The sequence below is a fragment of the Mus pahari genome, chromosome 15 (assembly GCF_900095145.1).
Source record: "Mus pahari chromosome 15, PAHARI_EIJ_v1.1, whole genome shotgun sequence".
Classification (NCBI taxonomy): domain Eukaryota; kingdom Metazoa; phylum Chordata; class Mammalia; order Rodentia; family Muridae; genus Mus; species Mus pahari.
The window spans coordinates 3,441,399-3,464,132 of NC_034604.1; the positions used below are offsets into that span (position 1 = coordinate 3,441,399).

At 42.3% G+C, this 22,734-nt stretch overlaps 1 protein-coding gene across 4 annotated transcripts in view; it reads right to left on the reverse strand.

Moving 5' to 3' along the window:
• Window positions 1-952: 952 nt before the first annotated feature.
• The window catches only part of Mkx (mohawk homeobox), a 71,100-nt gene continuing 49,318 nt past the window's right edge, over window positions 953-22,734 (reverse strand). For 3 of the 4 annotated variants that reach the window (XM_021214907.2, XM_029546708.1, XM_029546706.1), the window contains exons 6-7: window positions 3,470-3,503; window positions 953-3,357 (exon numbers count right to left, since the gene is read on the reverse strand). In XM_021214907.2, the coding sequence (XP_021070566.1) occupies window positions 3,168-3,357; window positions 3,470-3,503 (224 nt within the window). In that variant the 3' untranslated portion in view covers window positions 953-3,167. The remainder of the gene's footprint in view (window positions 3,358-3,469; window positions 3,504-22,734) is intronic. The other variant, XM_029546707.1, reaches the window with a different exon arrangement.

Here is a 22,734-nt window from a genome sequence, read left to right on the forward strand (position 1 = left end):
TGTAGACCAGGCTGGCCTTGAACTCAGAAATCTGCCTGCCTCTGCCTCCTGAGTGCTGGGATTAAAGGCGTGTGCCACCACGCCCGGCTGACATTTTAATTTTTTTACACTTATTTCACTCTATGAGTGTGGAGAATGGAGGACAACTGACTGGAGCTGATTCTTTCTACCACATGGGTTCTGGAGAGCAGAATTTGTCAAGCTTTGCAGCAAATGTTCTTTTCCAATGATCCATCTTGCTGGCTCCTGCATTTTGTGTATCATCTACTGTTTCAATCCCTCAGAGTCTACAAGGTCTTGCCCCTTCCTCATACTCTGTGTGTAGAACACCTAAAGACTGAGTCTAAATCTTGCAGTTGTGTGTGGAGAGGGTGCAGAGTCAGCACTGCAGTGCGGTTCTGCCTGACTCCCAAGCTAAGCTCCTCTCCTGTAATGGGTAGGGGCTCTGTATGAACAAAGCTTAAAGATATGGAAGTATGAAAATGTCATGACAATACCCATGATTTGGTATGCTAATAAAAATTTCTTTTTAAAATTAAAATCCATGAATATGCAAATATGGAAGAGGAATGGTTATTGTATTATCTATGGAAAAAGCGAATTTAGTACAACCCAGTATTTGAACAGTCTGTGTTGTGTTCTTGTCCTTGGATCTTAACAGGTGGGTTGGTGGCCTAAAGTGATAGAATTCAAACTTGGTCCAACTGTAGTACTCCCAATCCACGAGCCACATGCGAGGCTGTTCCCAGCTCCTGCTCCCTCGCCCTGGCCAGCTTTCAAAGGCAAACAAATCCCATGTGATCACTGAAGTCTAGAAATGAACTTTTATTTTAAATCTGTCAAGAACTCTTGACAGACTTTAATTTTATTAAAATACAACTGTAAAATAAGAGTGAGTCTCTTTCTCTTCAATATAAATTACACATCAGCCGAGCTCTCGGCTGCCGGCTTGGCATGCTCAAGGTGCTTTTAAGGGTCAGGGGGCTCTGATTTCCAGATAAAACAACAGTAACACAAGAAAAATAATAAAATGATTCTAATTGGAGACATTGCTCAGGATATGCTAATTACCTATTTTTCATGTGAGTATAGGCCAGACTCCAAGCTTTGGTATTTTAAAGAAATTATGTAGAGAGTATCCTGTCATTGGTTTGCGTTCATAATACAGAACAAATTAGCTGATTTTTTTCCCCCAAAGGATGGAAAAAATAAAACATGACAATTTCAAATAAAATACAACCCAAAGTTCACTTATCTAATCACAATATGTTAAAACAAGAACACTTTTATTAAAATATTTAATACCAGAATAACTTATAATAGTATGAAAAAGAGTGAAGTATTCGTTCTTGTTTCTCACTGCCTCACACACATCTGGGCAGGCTTGTCTTGCAGTGATTCCCACTTGGCATGCTGGATGCACCAGAAGAACCCAATACTTCATCCATTCATACAGTCAGCACTTACACATCTCACCTAGGGCTTACTGCAACTGCCAACAGCACTTAAGAAGACAAAGTAAAAATATACATACAAAACATCTTCATATCAAATTATCTTCATTACACTAGATAGCTCCCACCCCACTATGCTATGTTACAGGAGAAAGTGTCCTATGATGGCCATCAAGGCCGTCATGTCTGCTCAGCAACCAGATTAACTTTGGCATTAAAAGCATTTTGTAAAATAAAGAAAAAAAGGTCAGCATGTGCTGTGAAACCAGATGTCATTCACACTTGCAAAAATGCTTTCCAGCCTAAAACAATTAGAAAAATACAATACATAACCAGAAAAAAATGCCCCCCCCCCATAGCCTAGTCTTTTTTTACTTTGCTGTTGAACATTTGCTCTGTTCTATTGGCCATCTCCTGATTTCCTTTTCTACTGGGCCGCATTCCTCTGATTTGCAGTCTTCCCAAGCTGGGGAGGATGTTATTGCTTGAAGGAAAAGACACTTTTCTTCCTTGATAGAAATTACTCTCACTCTGTGGTGGTGACATTTAGAGACAAGACTTTCTTTTGATGCAAGGCTTCACTTAATTTCTGTTTAAATGTCCTACTTGGCAAAAATCAGAGACTGAACAGTCTGTGCTACATGAACATGTTTTGCTATCCATACATTTTAAATTTTAAAAAATAAATTTTCCACATGTATATATGTATATACACACACAGATTTTTTTCTTTGTTCTCATTGCAATACAAATAGTCCATCTGAATTGGGATTTGAAATGAACCAAATAAAAAGCTTTTAGCCACTCCATATGAAAGCAGCTTCCATCACACAGGAACCCTGAACTCTAATGCAAACAAGATTATGATTTAAAACCAAACTTTAGGTTTAGTTTTACACAGGAAAAAAATTCAAAGACTTATATAAGACTCTTTTTAAAGCTTCAGGGGAAAAAAAAGTTGTAAAGGGCATTGGAATACTTTCCAACAGTGCTTGGGAAAACAATTCTTGACTGCATTGCAATATTAAACTGGTTTGAAAGCATCTCTTCTTAAGTGTATGCATCATGGGGTCCCTGCTGCACCTTTCATTTTGGATGCACTAACAGATATGCAAACAAAACCCGCACATAAAATTCTCACCATCACCCTGGAAAGTACAAAGAACAGTTTCCAGTCCTGTAGTCATTTAAAAAAAAAAAAAAAGCAAAAAGCAAAAAACAAAAACAAGTAAAGAAAAGAAAAAAGAAAAAGAAAAAGAAAAGATCACCTCATCTGGGCTGAACAGATCTCCAAGTTTGACCATGTGAATGAATGACATTGTTTCAGGGGCTTTCAGCGATTGGCTTCTGTCCTGGACCACTGGGAATGATGCAGTCTAGCAAGTGTTGGCATTGCTGGTTTGAGGCACAGCTCTTCACTGTGCCCACGTTGGGGCTTACCTCAGGGAGCAAGGCACTTACTGTAATGGTAATGCAAACACTTTATGCATAGTTTCAGTCACGTAAAAATAAGTTAATATTTTTGATTAAAATGAGTTTTTATAACTTATATGTCTTTTTTATAGAAGCGACTGATATATTTAGGATAGTTGAACTCAGGAGGTTTAAGGGAGTCCTCTTCACCCCTGCTTTGGCTCTTAGGATGAGGATTTAGGTAAAAACAAACACAAACAAACAAACAACCCACTGACAGCTCAGCACTTCCTGGCCACTCTAGAAGCGCCGCACCAGGGGCAGCTTGACTGTCTTCACTTCGGCTATGTGCGAAGACTTCTGGATGATGCAACTGGTGGTCGTCCCCTGCACTTCACCTTCTCCCTGGGCAAGGTTTGTTAAGGCCATGGCTGCGTTGATCTCCTTCCAGTATGTGTCATCCTTGCTTGGCCCCCTTCTGTTAGCAGCACTACATGTGTGCAAGAAAGAAGAGGAAGGATCAGAGGTCAGACCCACTGCCGTGTGCCCTGGAGACAGTACGCCAGCAAAGCTCCGTGGCAAATGAAATTCATTTTGCTCACCTGTCACCCTTAGTAGATCCGATGTCCGGAGTGTCTATAAAGAGAAGCACAAATTCAGTCACTTGTCTCTTTCTTGGACTTTCTCTCTCTCTCTCTCTCTCTCTCTCTCTCTCTCTCTCTCTGCTGTAAGTCACCTGATGTGGGTGCCTGGAACCAAATGCAGGTCTTCTGAAAGAGCAGACATAGCTCTTGAGTACTGAGCCACTCCTTCAGTCCTGTTTAATCTTAGGAATTTCTTCATTATTGCCAAGAATAAAATTTTATCCAGAAAAAATGACTGAAATTATTTTTCTTATAGATATCCCATAAGTTATTAAGGTTACTAAGAAGCCAAGCCTTGGAAGGGCTGTACAGGGAGGCATGGTGACGATACTAGTCAATGTTTTTGTTCATTTTTCACCTGTCAGCAACCATCAGCACATCACCATGCCACACAAGGTAGATGTATTTTTCCTCAACTCCAGAACAAAGACTATCTTAGAAGCTCTTGGGGATCCCCCAACCTCCGCATTCTGCAATTTCCTGAGACTCCAGCCTGTGTGTGTGTGTGTGTGTGTGTGTGTGTATGTGTGTGTGTGTGACTGATAATCTGGATAGTCAATACATGAGTAACAGACCTAATGCTGATATTATATAGAGCTCCTGGTCCATCAGAAGAAACCAGTCTTCAGTCTCCAAAACTCCTCGTCCTGCTGTCATGAAAAACAAGGAGACAGCTGACTTATGCCAAAGATGGGCACATCTGCTCCCTGATCATCAGTCAATTCCAACACCATGAAAACATAATGAAAGACTGAAATGGGTTCTGGGTTTGATTCATTCCATTGGTTTAAGGAATATGTCCTGGGAAACACAAAAGTTGATTTATTGGGGATAAAAATGTGTAGGTCAGGAGTGGGAACAGTCAGGGTCTCCCTATAGGCTCAGAAAACTCTGAATCTAGGTAGTGGATAAGCTGTGGTCACCACAGCCCCCACCACCACCGTCTGTGATAATAGGAGACAATAAACAGTCTACTTAAGGAAGCATCTTAGGACAGAAAGGAAGCAGAAAATGCACACAATATATTCAAAGTCCTCCTCTTCCTATGACCTCTGCAAAGTTGTCCTTTCTTGGCCTCAGTCTTTGCCTCGTCCTCTTCCTAGTCAGTATTTCTCTAGGGCCTTCTGCATTTTCTCTGACGTGCTCAAGGGCTGCCAGGCAGTGCAGTTTAATTCCCAATGAAGAGCTCTAAGAGTCAGAGCCCAGGAAAGCTCAGGGGAAGGAACAGGTCACAATGTAGTCTAACCTGGGCAATAGTTCACAGGATGCAGAAGAGAGCCACAAGAAAATAACTGCATAGCTGTGAATGGTGGCCAGATTCAAGGTCCTCTGCAGACAGAGAATCCAGAAGCCTCCTAACAGGGAAGGTCTCTATATGGGGATAGCTTGCTTTGAGCTACTTACAACCGGAGGAATCAGCAAACTTGAAAAAAAAAAAAAAGTAGAAAATCAAAAGTACTTAGTGAAGGCACTTCAAGGCCTATGTGAAGAATACATGAGATGATCTGCCATTCCGAGCTCATGTTAGCCCTCAGTTTCCTTCCACTGAACATTCAAGTAGCATATAATACAGCTAGGGAGAAATGCTTGGGTTTGGAGTGCATTTCTCAGCCTGGAATCTTCTGACTGGGCAGTCAGAGCCGCACCCTGCTGTGTTGGATAATTTGGGGTTGAAAGTCACTCAGGTATGTTGCAGAAAAATTTAAAAAGATGAACGGGCACATTCCTGCTCTTGTGCCTCTGCCACAGCAGCCTGGTGGGCCATGCACATTGGGCAGATCTACCACTACACTACCTTCTTCCCCATCTGCTCCAATTTCCTTCCACCTCCTCCTCCACCGTCCTCCCCCTCTCTCCCACTCCTTCTTCTCTCTCCCCACTTTCAGCCCCACCTTCCCTTTATCTGCCCAATCACAGGCTCTTGCATTTATTTTACAAATTACGGTGGGAAGAAGGTTTATAGGAAATCACCTGAGTGTTGAATCATTCCTCGTTCTCAACCCCTCCCAGGAGAACAGAATTAGCATCAAATAACAAACAGCACCAGAACTGTCCACAATACCTGTAACTGGGGTAAAACAGCAATAATTTTCGGCCCACAGAACTCCAATAATACTGATTTATAGATGATTCTTTTATGAGTTGAGTCTCCTCAGTGTTGCTTTATAACATTTTTTAAAATCACATTTATTTACTAATGGGGCATATGTATAGCGGTCAGAGGACAGAAATTCATTTTTTTCTGCCAGTCGAATCTCATAATCTAAGCCAACTTGTCAGGGAAGATGGCATGTGCCTTTAGCCACTGAGTCATCTCGGCACCACCATTCCAAGGTTGTCATCAATGGTGACTCTGTACAGGGTCCCATGTCTCTTTGGTGTCCACGGAGTCTCCCCTGTTATCAATTTTCACTCAGTAGTGACAGGTACAAGATGCTACTAGAACCAAAGAACAAGTCAAGCCTTTCAGAGGGTAAGTCAGCAACACTGGAAATTTTACAGAGAGGAGGGAGGGAGGAGGAAGAGGGAGAGAGGAGACAGAGGCAGAGACAGAGACAAAGAGACAGAAACAGAAAGTCAATACTTTGGCTTTTGCTCAACTTTTCCCACAGCTGTTGCCAAAAGTGAAACAATAGGTTAGGGGGTATTCAGTCAATAAAAAGATCTGTCAAAAGCGGATTAAGATCCATGAAGTACAAACAGTAGGGAAATAAGAAAACTCAGCTTAGAAAAGACTACATTCTGATGCTCAGGTTCATAGCTGAGCCATTTGCAGCTGTTGAAGGTCAGGGACTAATGGTTTGCTATATGACAAGTCAGCTGAGTGGTGACTGGGGACAAGCAGATAGCTTGCAGCTGTCAGGCATGTAATGTGATGCAAAATCCTGAAGATGCAGAATCCTCAAGATGAGGAGGAAGGAAGCCTATGTTCTGCAGCCCCAGAGTGGCTAGATGCTGATGGCACTGACAATGGCTGGCTCCTTAAAGTACAGCCACTGAGAATAGAGATTCTTGTAACAGGCTGTGAAATTCTGAAATTCTGCTTAGAGATGAACGTGCCTATGAAAATATCTCTGATGTGTAAAAACCCATTCATACCCTTGTTTGGGCATCTAATTAGTTTCAGAACCCCCCTCCCCATCTCTGCCTCTGTCTGTCTCTGTCTCTCTCTTTCTGTGTGTGTGTATGTATAAAATGAGTCTGTACACACATTCACATTTGTGGATGTGAATGTGTGCTCATGATGCATAGAGTGCGACCTCTGACCTCTGATATTGGTTTTGCCATGACTGAAGCAAACCACCTTGTTCACTGTCCTGTACAGCTGATTCCAGGGTTTCTCCCGGTTCTGAGGTTTCTTCTGTCCCTGCCTCCTGCCACCCTGTGGGAGCACTAGTATTACACATGCTCCCATTATGTGCCTGGCTTTTACACGAGTTCTGAGGATTTGTACTTGGGTTCTGAACTTGCATGACAGTGCTTTTATCCAACAAGGCTTCTTGCTAGCCCCTACTTCTACAGATCCTAGGACCAGGTCTGAAGTACAAGTCCCAAGGCTGAACTTCACACTTTATTTTTAGGATTGTGGATACATTTGGTGTTGTAAGGTAGGTCTGAAGACAGAGCTGTATAAACTGCAATAGCTGGGAAACAGCTTGTGTTCCTATCAAGGCTAAAACTGTCCCAAGGTGCACTCTTGAGGATTTCAGAACAGGTGCAGATGCTGACTGTCTTACCCGGAAGTTTTTCTGCATCTATGGTGGTTTGAGTGGCTATTATTGGCGGTTTTCCGGTGTGACTAGGATATTGCAATCTGGACCATGTCTGAGGTGTGGTGAATCTAGTTTCCATGTGAACCACAAAAGGAAGTTCATAAACAACCTCTCCTTTCTTAGAAATATTTGTGTATTTTCTGGATAGCAAGAGCTCTAAAGATCTGCTAGTTGGTGGACTTCTATTCACTGTGTTGAGATGGAGTCTGGGGAGATGTCCCAGACATTTTAGAGACCAATACAGCCTGACGAATGCCCAGAAAGTTTGTGATTCACAGCTCACACTAAATGCTGCTACTAAAGGCTACAATTTTCCCCTATTGCTTTTTGGCAAAGCAAGCACTTACTTCCTCTTTTCTGGCTGAACTAGTTGCCTTGCAGTACATAGTCAGTGTTCAAGGAGTCACTGGTGGCCATGATGCTTAGGTAACTTCTGCCCACCCCATTACAGCTGGTCTCAGGGGCTCCCTTCTGGTAGGAGTACAGGCAGGAGAAGGAAGGGGAGATGCAGAATACATACAGCTCAGAGTGAGGAGAAAGCAGATCTGTGCTACAGTGGTACTGTAAGGCTCCTTGGTGGAGCCTTTATTAGCATACACGGAGCTGGGTCTGACATTTGCTCGGCAGTATCCCACTCTGCAAGGAGCTTGGCTTAGCCTCCCCGATGTCTGGGCTAAAATGCCTTTTTTGATTCTAAGGTTCCAAAAATCAGCTATGCTGTCAATTACCATAAAAGCAACTGGTTGGCAGGAGCTGCTACTGAGCCAGCCAAAAGAGCCTGTTTTAAGACCAAAAAAAGAAAAGGAAAGAAGAAAGAGGTGGGCAGTTAGGAAAATCTTGGATGCTGTAAAACTCAAAGCATGTTGAAACTTAAAGAAGAGCTATTCTCAATTTGGACGAATGTTTCCTTAGAAAGTTAAGCAGAGAAACAATCCTATAGAAATGTCAGCTGTGCAGCAACTTGTCTCAGCTTGCCTCAGCGTGACTGCTCCAAAGCAGTAGGACCTTATAGAAGGCAGTGGCCAACACCCATGTGTCTCATCCCACTGTGACCCTTACAATGTTTATTTCCCCACCTCAGAGTACCTGGCTGCCCCTCTGCCCACAAAAATAAAAGCTATTGGGCCAGCAACATGGCTCAGGGGGTAAAGTGATTGCCATCAGGCCTGACAGTCTGAGCTAGAATCCAGAAGAGCACAAACTGGCATGGCTTATCCTTTGAACTGCACACTCACACTATAGCATTCATGCTCCCCACCCCCACCCAACATACACATAATAAATGTAATTAAAAAAAAGAGCTTTTCTTATTTTTCCCTAATAGGAAAGTAATGCAATAGGGAGCAGCTGTGCCATCGTGTTCATTGATCCCTGAATGAAGGTTCTGCATTATCACACTATTCAATCAGCATATGTAAACACTAGCATGAAAGGTATGCTCTAGCTGCAGCTCAAATCTTGACATTTCCCTGTTGTAATCTGATATTTTCAGACTAGGTCTGCTGATGGTTCTGTTCTGGGTTATTCCTAGAGAAATAAATAAATAAACACATAAATAAATAAATACATAAATAAATGTTCTGCATTATCACACTATACAAACAGCATATGTAAACACTAGCATGAAAGGTATACTCTAGCTGCAGCTCAAATCATGACACTTCCCTATTGTAATATATGCATAAATAAATGTATAAATGTATAAATAAAAATTTATTAAAGATTTTTACTCTTTCTGCTAATAGGTTGAATCAAGTGGTACTTTTATTCCATTTGTTGTAGACAAAAATAAATGAATTCAACACTCACATATCAAAAAAAGAGTAATAAAAGTTCACTGTGTAAAACCTGGGAAATGGTGTGCAATAGACTAAGATAGGGCATTCAGGCCTAAGAGTGACATTTGTGCACTGGTTAGTTTTGTCAACTCAACAGAAACTAGAGTCATCTGGGAAGTGGGACCTTGACTGGGGAGTTGAGTGCACCAGTTGGCCTGTGGATATGTATGCCCAAAATTCATTTTCTTAGTTAATGACTGATGTGGGAGTGTCCAGCCCACTGTGAGTGGCACTACCCTTACTTAGGCAATCCCAGGGTGTATAGGAAGCTAGTTGAGCAACCTGTGGACCCAAGGTAGAAACCAGTGTTCTTTCATGGTCTCTATTTCAGTTCCTGCTTCCAGGTTCCTGCCTTGCCTTGCTTTCCTACTTTGTCTTCTCTTGGCGATGGGCTATATAATCTGTAAGGGGAAGTAAACCCTTTCTTCTCCAGATCACTTTTGGTGATGATATTTATCACAGCAACCAAAAACAAATGAAAGCAAGAGAGATGGCTCTCTAGGCAATTCATACTCATCCATTTTAAATAGGATATTCAGTGCATGCATTTTTTCTTTTTTCTTTTTTTTCAACTTTTTTTATTAGATATTTTCTTTATTTACATTTCAAATGCTATCCCAAAAGTTCCCTATACCCACCCACCCCCGCCCTGCTCCCCTACCCACCCACTCCCACTTCTTGGCCCTTGCATATAAAGTTTGCAAGACCAAGGGGCCTCTCTTCCCAATGATGGTTGACTAGGCCATCCTCTGCTACATATCAGTGCATGCATTTTTAAAAGTGTTTTTTCTGTGTATATCTGTGTTTTTCTTGCATGTACGTTTGTATACTATGTGTGTGCTGGTATCTGAAGAGGCCAGGAGAAAGCCTCGGATCCTCTGGTACTGGATTTACAGGCAGCTCTGTGCTATGATGTAGGTGCTGGGAATCAAACCTAGGTCCTCTGGAAGACTGACCAGTGCTCTTAACCACCGAGCCATCTCTCCAGCTTCATCACTGCATATATTGGAGACTTCTTCCTTACCAAGATTCTACTTGTCACATACAGACACATAAACACACACACACACACACACACACACACACACACACACACACACACATAAACACATAGACAGACAGACAGACAGACAGACAGACAGACAGACAGACCATTCAACTCTTTTTCCTTTTTCTAGAATTGTAGACCAGGGACACAAAGACACTAACAAAGGCTTTCTTTCTCTCCCTGTGGTTTGATTTGTGATCAAGGCATTTCTCCAAGTCTCAGAAAAGGAAACATAAATAAGCCCCCAGAGCACCCCCAGGCTTTAATTAGACCGATGTTTTAAGAGCTACGCTAGCTTTGTGATCACTGTCCTCTAGCTTGGAAGGAATTGCTGCTACATCACTGCAGGCCAGCCACTGTCTCATGACTTTTAAAAGAAATTGCGGTTATCTCCTGGGGACAGATAGAGTTTCTGCAGAGTCGAAGTAAATCATTTAAAATGACTTCTGACCAAAAGGGAAGCAAAAGAAGAAGAACCCCAATGATGTAACACCCACACTTAGAGGACTAAACTGCCTCTGAGAGTCCCTCCTGAGCAAGCTTCCGCTAAGCCTTGAACTCAGGAGTGATACTGAGTCACTCTAGCTGGTCTGTTCGGTGAGCCAGCAGTGGGGTGGAGCCCATTGGAAACCTACTTAGGGAGAATTAGAAAATGAAACCAATCTCATTTTCATGGATAGATCTACAGCCTTTCCCCTCCTTTGCAATATTCTAGCTAAATTATTCATCTCAGGGCCACTATTAGGTGGCTTCCAAAATCATTTAAGAGTCAGAGGAAAAATCTTTCCAAAAATTGAGCCAGTATTTCCCATAGCATGGCTTCCACATCTGGCCCAACATTCTTTTCCTTCCTGCTACCTCTCATGTGGGCTGGCTCCAGCCAAGGCTAATGATGCCCAGATGTCCTGGATCTGTAGGATCCCCACCTCAGCTGCCTTCTTGTCAATACACAATCCTCTTTGGGTCATGTCAGAATATAAAATATGGAAGCCACACCCATTACTGTGGGACCAGTGGTGAAGAATTCTTTATCTAGAGACAGTGACATTTCAAAGCTTCCAGGGTCTACAGTGTTGCCATTCACAGGAATGCACAGCATCTTTCTCCTTCTGGAAGCACCAGTGCCATGGTATCCCTGTAAATGTGCTGTGTAGCCCCTTACTCACTGGGGAACACTGGCCTTAATGGATTTTTTTTTTTCCCATTGGGCAGAGCACATGGTAAATCTTCGTTCACTCCCCCTGTGCTTCTGTGTTGGTGGGATGTTCAGCTACTCTGGCTCTGTTCATTCCTGGTGTCTTTGTTCTTCTACGATGTGTAGCCTTGCACTTTCATGGATCGGACTGGTGGATTGAACATGCAGGGAATGGAATTTGTAACTTCAAAGTAGCTTCTTAAAATAAACAGTGTCATCCAATGATAAAGTTTTGGTTCACTCTCAGTCTTTTCCACTAACCATTTGGAGTGTTCTTGATGTGAAGTTATTCTGCACAGTCTCCTCTTCCAAGATTGCCCCACCCTTTCTAAGCTAAAAGCTTCCAGTCTGAAACTTTGCTTTGAAGCCTAGAGTACAGTTTGTGGTAGGGAGGCGCTGGGCGCTGACCAGGCAGAGGGCCTGAGATGATGATGAAGACTCACTTTCCCTGGCTTCTTGTATTAGCTATGAAGATGATCTAAAGGAGGTCACAGTGACACGGGGAACACAGAGGCAGAGTCTGGACTCACCTGATAGCACAGCCGTGCTCTCTTCTTGCTGTCTGAGGGATTGCCAGCTGTGACTTTCTGCATCTCTACTTTCTCATTTAGAAAATGGATCACAGATTGGTGGGGTGGGTATAAAAACTGCATGACAACATTTTGTAGATCCTCAAAAGAGGATCTGAACACACACATAGTACAAGGACCCTTGTGAAAAAACACTAACTTCCTATCTCATTTTATTTTTTTTTACATCTTTAAAGTAGGGTTGAATGCAGTCACTGAGAAAAGCAGTACTGTTTAGAGATTCATATGCAAACCACTGTGTAAGGAGAGAGTATTTAACTCTAGGCAAAGCCCACCAACTCAGATTAATGAACTAAGTGTGTGGAATCTATCATCTTCAAAGACAAAGATGGCGTTGTTGTTGCTCTTGTGTGCCAGAACACCACAGCACGCCAGGACAAAGAGCCCTGGAGCCACATTAAAGAGCTGCTGACCTCGAGTGTCTGATGGGTTTTGTTACTTCATTTTCTCAAAGGGAATTTTGGAGATGCTACCCAAAATGCTTCATGCATGAAAGCCAGGTTTCCAGCCAAGTCTCAGAAAATGATTTCCTAGCTCTGTGTGAGTTGCTTCTGTGTGACTACATGCTGCAGGAGCACTCATGATCTACAAAAACATCCACGCTGCATACAAACTGAGCAGCCAGCTCTGAAACTGTCATATTCTTAAACTTGTTCCCTCATATTTGCAATGGTCTCTAGTCTGTGTTCTTCCACAGCACTGTTCCTCACAAGAGCAAGCTTATACCTGCCCACTGCAAAACCAGAAGGGTAATGTTGGTCAACAAATACACAGCTGAATAACATTAGGCTACAAACGTCTAATATGGCTTTCTTTAGCAAAATATAAGCCTTTTAAATGGAAAAATATTCACTTGTAATAATCTGGTAATGGGCTGGAACGTCTGGCTCCCTCCATGCATTTTCAAGCTCTTCAGCATCTCTGATAAACCATCAAAAGTATTTTTCCTCTGATACATGAACTGCAGCGTATTTCTGAGTTGGCTCACACTGTTGCCAGGCAGTTCAATTTCCACACATCTCCGTCTCCAGAAATGATACTTCAGACTAGGGAACCTCGGGGTTAAATCTGTCTGACTGCATTAACACCAGAAATGACACAATAAAAAGATGACATGCACAATCATCTTGGCTCTTTCAGGAAAATAGCAATTGACAGTTGCTCTATATTTACAGCTTAACTGCTGTATTTATTGCAAAAGAAAAAAGACATGTTGTAGACACAAGATGGACTCTATCAGCAGCCTTCTTACATTCCAAATGCACTGCAACATTCTTAATAAACTTGAACCTTAAAAATAAAAGTTATCCTAGAGGTGCTCTGTGTTCTAGCATTTGGACACACACACACACACACACACACACACACACACACACACACACACACACAATTCCAAAACACTGTGTAAAACTTAAACAGGAATGAAGTTATATTTGAAATGAAACATGAACGGCTAACTCAGAGAGTAAGAGCACTTGCCATACAAACATGAAGGTCTGAATTCTCACGTAAAGATGGGCACAGCAGCACACATCTGTATCCCAGCTCCCCTAAGGCTAGATGGGAGGTATGGAGACAGGAGAGTTCCCAGAAGCTTGAGGGCCAGCCAGTTATACAGAAGAGCAAACAACACAGAAAAGTTGTCTTTAGGCAGAAGGAGGACTGACCGCAGGGCTTGTCTCTGGCCTTTGGTTTACATGGCTATGTAGATAGCCTTCCCCAGATTGCTTCCAACGGTATTGAAGGGTGAGAGGGAAAAGAAGCCATGCATAAAGGTGAGGTGCCTGCCTGGTCCTTGTGTCGTAGCTGTGGCTAGAGGACAGACAGCTTCTACAGGGCCTCTGAGGCCCATTTTGACCAAAAGAGCACTGGTAAATCCTTTCTACCGTGAGTCTGCCTTACCAGAGGTATCCATTCTAAATTTTGTCCAACGGTGTGCATTTCAAGCTAGGAAGAAACAAAAGCCCCAGAAAAGAAGAGACGAGCCATCTCCATCTCATTTGAGAGCCACACCTGCATGCCTATGGCAGATGTCTCCCTCTGGGACTGGGTTCTGGCTAAAGGCAGCCATACCTATAGGCTTGGTGACAGATACTGCAGCAATATTTGACTATGTTCCTTCATACGAATTTATAACACAAAGACTGTATTGTACTCCCAAAAGATACAATTGTTATGTTTTTGTTTGTCAGTTACAAAATAAAAATGAATTTTAACTAAAATATATACCGCTTTATAAATGTACAACTATCACATAGAATCCTGTAAGTATGTGCAGTCTTTATGTTTTAAATTGATTATAAGTAAATTTGAATAAAAATGACATCATCTATTGAATTCCAGTGGCACACAGAGCTCACTTCTCTATTTCCATCTACATTTGGAATCCAGGAAATTTCTAGGAAAAAAATGTAGGAAGTAAATTGATTTAACCTAAAAAGCTCATCCTGAAGAGGCAAAAACATTGTTTTAGATGTTATTTATTTTTCTGTGTTTATTTGTGTGTGTGTGTGTTTACATGCACACAAGTGGAGGCCAGAGGACTATTTGTAGCAGACAATGTCTGCCTTCCACAATATATATGCTGGAGATTAAAGTCAGGTCATCAGGCTTGGAGGCAAATACCTTTATTCACTGATCCATCTTGCTGGCTCAGATTATGTGTTTTATAGGCAACAAACCATCTCCCTTGCAATAATTTAGGTAATGCAGAAGATTTGAACTGGGATCACAGGAAAAAATGATCATACTCGCTAAGCAGGTGACATCAGGTGGATTGCTCACACATGGTGCCTGAGTTTCTTACCTGTAAAATAGGGTGACAGTAATGTCTCACTCTTAAGATTGCCTGGAGGACAAGGTATGAAGTGCAGGATGCCAGGCACATGCGGTGGAGTTAGGCTGACGCTGTTTTGATTCCTGCCATTTTGAGCCACACTGTAGCTACTTTTCAGAGGCATGAGGCTGCCCCACATTCATGGAGGTGTCCAGACTGCCCCCAAATCTCTTCTGCCATTCTTTAGGACGCTAGTCCATTTTGGGGGGAATTTTGTAAAGAAGAGCATACAACTCCAGTGGCTGGGGGATTGGTAGGGGTTGTCTCCAAAGGACAGATCCCTAGGTCCTAGGTCTGGAACTGATGGTTCTGACTTGGAAGTAACATCTCAGGAGTTCTGACACAGAAGGCAGAGGCAGGCCCAGTGTGACACTTCTGCAGGGAAGCACACTACTTTTAGTTAAACCACACAGAAATATCTGGGCCTTCACTCAAGCATGGCAGCACAAGACAACACTTTTCTTTGATATTGTAAAAATCACTATTGGGTTCCCAGAATTTTGACAAACATCAACTAGTCCATGGCTGAGCACAGCACATTATGTTCTTGATTTTACTTTTGTGTGAGTTTCTACTACAGCAGTTCTGTTCAGTTGTTAATGGTTTTGTAAGGTTGTTTTCTGAGAGGAAAAGGACACCTGTTCCCACTTGCCTTTGCTTAGACATAGGCAGGATGGAAACAGGGAAAATACTCCCTCAGAGGCAAGCAATCCACTCCAGTTGTATAACTTTACTCTATTATAATAACTTTCTTATGCCATGACATCTTAAACAGGGAGTTATTAGTAATAGAAACTTCAGAACCAAGGAATTCAAGCTATATCATTAGCCTACAGCATACTTAATCAACAGGTTTCTTTTTTTTTTTTACTGACACAAAGATAAGGCTCAGTAAACAGGTTTGCTTTTTTTTCTTTTTTCTTTCCTTTTCTTTTCTCCTCTCTTCTTCTCTCTCTCTCTCTTTCTTTCTTTCTTCTTTCCTTCCTTCCTTCCTTCCTTTCTTTCTTTCTTTTTACTATTTTTTAAATTTTATGTTTGTGTTTTTTATTTGTGTGTGAGGTATATGCAATATTCCACATGTGGATACACATGCCCACAGGTGTATATGGATAATCTATTACTCTTGAGAACCCCTGGAGCTAAACAAGTGGCCAGCAAACCTCCCAGATCCTCCTGTCTCCAGTGTCATAGCACTGTAATTACAGACATACTCATTAACATGTGGCTTTTTAAATGGGAGAATGGGAGATTCGAACTCAGGTTCTTGTGTTTGTGCAGCAAGCACCACTGAGCCATCTCCCCGTCTCTAAACAGGGTCACTTTTAATCTGTTATTGCTATGGCATCCCTGGTCTCTTAAGAGGAGAGATCAAGAGACTTTCAATATCTACACTGCTGACCTTCTCTCATAAAGGGGGCACTGGATAAGTCATTTGACCTTCATTGGAGATGCAAGCTATTCCTCCCCACATCTCCCTTCCAGCTATATGTAACTCCACCCCAGCTGAGTATGATCTTGTGGCCTTGAGATGTGTCAGAAATATAGAGGGCAGAAGATCAAGGGAAGGGGGAACTCTACCTGTGCAGCTACAGGGAAGTCATCATCCACAGTAGGGTGAGAATTTTTGGTGATACAGTTGCTTTTGCGGTCATCTGACTGCTCCTAATGGTTGCTCTTGTGACCCCTATTAGCTCATTGTTCACTTAGTTGGACTATGGTGAAACTACTACTTTGGTTTGTTGGTATGTTGGGGTGAGAAGACCTTTGTTCATATCTTCCCCGAGGAAAGTTCATGCAGCACCCTGAAGTCAACTTGGCAGCTGTCAAGCTTAAAGCTATGGACATGGAACCGAGGGACCAAGATACTAAATTTGGCTATGAAGGTGGATTGAGTGGTTCTCACACAGGCTGCTGTTCACTTTTGAATATGAACAAGCTATTATGATCTGGACCAAAGGGCTGAGCACTGTGTGGTTTGAATGATTCCTCAAGTTCCTACTGTGGAAGCTTAACTGCTAATGTAGCACTGCTGGGAAGTGGGAACTTTTGAGATGTGATTGGGTTTCAAAAGCTCTGTCCTCATGGATGGGTCAGTGTGTTAGTCACTGTTTGTGTGGGATTCTGCAGAAAACATGTGTTTATCCCTTTATTTTGCTCCCTGACATTCTCTTGCCCTCCTGGATTCTGCCATGGGATGGCGCAGCAAGACAACCCTCACTAGATGCCAGTGCCTGGATACTGAACATTCCAGCTTGTGGCAATAAAAAATGCACTTATTTTCTTTGCAGTCTGTGACTAAATTGTTGAGAATGAATCTAGAAAAGTCCCCATTAAAGATTCTAGAGACAGAGACTGAGATCTGAGAGTGCCTCGTGGAGGGCTGATCCGTAGGTAGATGAGTTCATTCCTCCACCAAAGCAAGTAGAGCCATCCTGTGCTCACAGCATCTCTTCGAGCAGTCTACCAGAAATCAGATGCAAACCTAATTCATCAGGGCTTCTGTGATGCTTATGCTTGGTTGTCAATTTGGCTACATCTGGAATTAAATTTAAAACCCCAAAATGAAGACATACAAATACTAAGAGTTTTTGTTTGTTGGTTGGTTGGTTGGTTGGTTGGTTTTTTTTCTTAGTTTGGAGTGGGAAAATCCATTTCTCATGTGGATCTTTGTGGTAGGAAGACACATCTTTAATCCATATCTTTGAAATGGGAAGACACATCTTTAATTCAGATCTTTAGAGGTGGGAAGACTCATCAGCAATCTGGACCACACCTTCTGTTAGAAGCCTATATAAAGACATAGAAGCAGGAGGATTTTGCTCTTTGCCTGCTTGCTCTACCCCCACCCCTAGCAAGTCTATCTCTTCACTGGCTTTAGAGCCTACTTCTTCAGGATCCCATTATATACTGAAGACCAGCTGAGACATTCAGCCTTGTGGACTGAGCAACTACTGGATTCTTGGACCTTCCACTCACAGGTAGCCATTGTTGGATTAGGTAGACCACAGTCTGTAAGTCATTCTAAAATCCCCTTCCTATATATAAATAAATTCCCATTGTATATGTTCTATTATTCTAGAGAACTCTGACTAATATATCTCCATACAACAACTCCAACAATCTAATCCATGAGGGCATTTCTGTGTTGGTACAAGACATTACAAAATAACCACACAGCTGTGACAGCATGCACATGGCCTATGCGATTTCAAGCCAGAAAAAAATCCCAACAATGGAGAGGGGAGGTTGGCAGGAAATTCCAGCCCTAGCTGTAGAGCTATTGGCAATTGATAGCTTCGGGGTGAAGAAGAGTCAATTTTTTAAAGGGTGTGTGCTAATTTTCTTGGTACGTTGGATATGCTTCAGTGGATGGCACACAGTCAAGAGTGTATGGGCAGAATAAATTAGAACTAATGGCGAGAGTCAGAGACAGAGACACACAGAGAGTTAGAAATGTTATATTTTCAGGACAAATCAGATCTACCCACTCAGACATTGTACTGGCTAGCTTTGTGTCAACTTGACACAGCTGGAGTTATCACAGAGAAAGGAGCTTCAGTTGGGGAAATGCCTCCATGAGATCCAGCTGTAAGGCATTTTCTCAATTAGTGATCAAGTGGGGAGGGCCCCTTGTGGGTGGTGCCATCTCTGGGCTGGCAGTCTTGGGTTCTATAAGACAGAGGACTGAGCAAGCCAGTGGAGGCAAGCCAGTAAAGAACATCCCTCCATGGCCTCTGCATCAGCTCCTGCTTTCTGACCTGCTTGAGTTCCAGTCCTGCATCCTTTGGTGATCAACAGCAGTATGGAAATGTAAGCCGAATAAACCCTTTCTTCCCCAACTTGCTTCTTGGTCATGATGTTGTGCAGGAATAGAAACCCTGACTAAGACAGACATTTAGGGTCTGGTGGTGGAATATATTCTAGATAAACTGGAGTGGTTTGAAAATCAAATTTCATGATCTCAAATCCCTGCATTCTCCTAAGACATCTAGAAGAACTAGTGATTGTGCAAATGTGAAGCCAATAGCAGCCACTTTCTTGAATCAAGCATTACAGAAATGAGCCTGGCTCTCCCACACACGAGTAAACAGACAACATACTTTTATTACAGATTTACAAGCAAATGTCCTTGTGCTTGTGTGTACTAGCCAGGAAAGGCAGGCATTCTTTGCAAGATTCCAAAGCTTTTAAGGCATATGCCTTTTTCTAGTAGAATATGGTTATATTAGTCATGTGCCCATCAGTTGGAAGATGGAAGCAAGGGTTGTCTGTACAGATCAGTCAGAATTCAAAAATTGAATAGCTTGGGAAAAAAACAAGAACTATGAGGAGCCTTAAACCTAGAAACACTCACCATCGCTCATAATGGTCTCCATTAGTTTAAATGCCTGTCCAATTAAATGCACCCCTAGTTGTCATCCTGCAGGAGTGTGCCACTGTGCTGCAAAGTGTTTGTGCATAGGCTCAGCAGGGTCCACTGGAGCTGAAGGTATCTACCAGACACAGAAGAAAGGTTCCTTCCCAGACCACTCACAGTAAAAGTCCCACACAAGGTATTTAAAAACCACCACAGATGTGAGCCATTGCTCAGGCCCCAGGGCATCTCTTCAGCTCATCTACTCAGTGTCAGGCTAAGACAAGAGTAGGAGCAGGAGAAGGTGGACAGTGAGTCTTTTCTGGGGAAAACACGTTCTCATCTTTGCCAAGCCTTAGGTAACTAGATACCTCATTCAGCTGATTTACAGTGCGTTTTCTGAGGTCTACAAAAGTCATCTTAGAAGACACAGATTAGTACACAAGTTGGTTGGAAAGACTCATAAAACGTAAAAGAGGACAGGAAGATCTTAACAGGAGTTTCTATGGGGCCCATGTTGAAAGCATTGACCAATGAGTTATAGTTGTCATTGGTCTCCTGTTCATAGTTTCACAGTCCACAGGTCCAGTCAACCTCACTCTCCCAAAATTAATTAGAAAATTCCAGAAATAAACACTTATAGGTCAGAGTATAGAATGTTCTGAACAATATGTGATCTTTCCGAATTTCACCTGAGGAGGGACAGCTCCCATTCCTAGGATATTTGTGTTTTCTCTACCTGCCACAGATACACAGTGGTATCAGATCACCCAGGAACACAGTGGTGTGGCCCAGGAACCTTTTTTTGACGTTATAATGCAGTGCAAGGGCGCTCACACCAAGGATTTGGATATGGCATGTAGAGAAACTGCCAAGCTGGCTTTCAGAGGAAAGAGGAAAGTGGGGGATGGAGATGGTCACTGGGAAGAGTGCTCCTGGAGAAAGCATGTGCCTTCTGACCTTAGACGTCACAGGAAAGGAAGCTGGACACAGCTGCACACATACAACTGCCACCACAGCACTATAGAGGGCAGAAAAGAGGGTCCCCAGGACTTGCTGGCTGCCAGCCTTGCTCCAGGTTCAGTGCGATACTCTGTCTCAAAGAAATAAGGTTAGAGCAGGGCATGCCCCTGTACAGGTGCACACTTGAGTACACACACAAACACCACATACAAATGTACTACAGACATACACATAGGCACACACAAAAATTTAAAGACTAAGTATTTTTAAGGTGAAATAATGTTTTATCACTATATTGTTATAATTATTTGATTTTATTATTAGTTATTCTATTAATCTCTTGCTGTGCAATCATTGCTATATCTGTATATATCTGTACATATGTGTATGTGTGTATGTGTATATGTATATATGGCCTATATACATATATATAGCTACGCTTTCAGCTACTGAGGGCCTCAGAATAATACTGTCCTTAAGAACAGGGAGCTACAGGTTAGAACTGATTGAAGAAATACCCAAGTGGAAAACTCTGCTAATTTCCTTTTTGCAGAGAAAGAAAACAATGACTCGGATTTCTAAAGGCACCTACTAGTGAAATCCAAGGCAATGGGACAAGCTTTTACCTATAGTAACTGCCAATGCATAGGCCCGTGCATTCACAGGACTTTACTCCTGAAACAGTGAGGGACACCAAAAAGGAGGACAGAGAGGGCCAGGAAGCCACTCCAGGGTTGCTGCTTAGCGGCTGGCCTGTAAGTTAGGTGCTTTAGTCATTCTAGTCTCACTTTTTAAAATATGCACAAAGAGTTTAAGAATTTGAAATGATTTCTGTAAGCTGCTAAGCACCCAATAATAAAAGACAACTCTCCAGTTGCCTTTGTTAGTTTTTGTAGCAAAAGTTGAAAGCAGTTGAAGACTTACTTGAAATGGAAGAGATAATGAGAAACACAACAGGTCTTCATAGTTTGTGTTTGAATTGTCTAAGCCATGTTATGTCTAGGCAGCTTCAGTGTGGAAAATTCTCAAAAAGGCACGATGCATAAATATGGGAGCTTCAGTTTTGCAACAGCCTAGAGAAGGTCACTTCAGTTGGTGAACAGCCATAATACACAGTCCACTAGGAAGGGATCTTCAGTGACAGTGAAAATGGGTGTGTATCACAGGCATACAGCAGCTGCCAATCCGATGGCTGTTCACTATCTGGACTCACGCCTGTAGTGGCCTTTGCACCAGAAGCTTGCACGTGTGTGTGTGTGTGTGTGTGTGTGTGTGTGAGAGAGAGAGAGAGAGAGAGAGAGAGAGAGAGAGAGAGAGAGAGAGAGAATAACATTTGAGTCTGCACTTTAACAAAGCTGCTTCTTACTGGTTTCCTAAGGATCCCTTTCAGTCCATTGTCTGCTTTTCACAGGTGCAGACAACCTCTGCGAACAGAGACAGTTAAGCAGTGTTACTTGTGCCATTATTTCGTGCTAAGCTAAGCAGTTCTCAGGATCTTCTGACTGGAGCAGGAATGTGCAAATTATCCAGTGCTCCTTTTAAACAGACAGTCCACATTGTTTTGCTAATAGATAGAGGGTTTGACTTCTCTTGGAATTTTTTTTTCCATCTTTGGTGCTTTGGTAGAAAATATATAACATATTTTAATGAATCTGAATTTGTCTGAGTAAAAAACAAATAATCTTTTGTTGAGTGCCAGAAAAAAAAACCTATTATTTTGTACATAGAATTTTGCCTTTTCTTCCTCTTTTTTGGAATAATTAAGGGCCAGGACACATCAATATGATTTATGGTGATAATAACAACATTTGTGAATCATTGCACATCATAACCACATGATTTATTTAATCTGGTTTTGCACACACTGAGATGATTTAATGTATTCTTTGGTTGAGGGTTCACAATGACAGAGTGCTTTCCTGGCATGAGCAAGGCCCTAGGCTCAGTTTCTACCACTGAGCGAAAAATTCCCCATTTCCCATTGTGGGAAATAAAATTCAGAAAAGTTCTTCTCTGGCAGGTCCAGGTCTCAGTTGTCAATAAGAAGAGGGCTGGACAACTATTCTTTCAAGTGCAGTAGGACTTCCTTTATGCTGTCATCATTTATCCACCGACATGTTCACTGACTCACTCAGCAGACTACACCAGACATGTGCAGCAAACACTGGGTACAGGCACTCTACCAGATGCTGTGACAGACTCAATCCCAGGAGGAATGATAGGAACTTATGGTGATGCTATGAAGATGTGGAAGAAGCAATGAGGGTCATGTGAGGATGATGAGCAGGCAGACAAACATGCCACAGAACCCTGCACAGCAAGCAGTCTCCTTTTCTCATGCCATGTATCCAGCCCATGATGTCATTATGCAAGTACCAAGACACAGCAAAGGTACAGAAGAAGGGAGTTACTAAGATGAATAATATAACACAGCACATTCCATAGGAAGAGAAGGGCTTGGTGAAAGTGCAGATTCATGACCCGTTTGATAATCTTTCTGACTTACAGATGGAGAGAGAGGCAGCTGGGAGTAAATCAGGAGATATTAACATAAGCCAAAGGTTCTAGCTTTGTATGCAATATAAGGAATGTGGACTCTCCTTTGAAAGGTACCAGGAGACAGCAT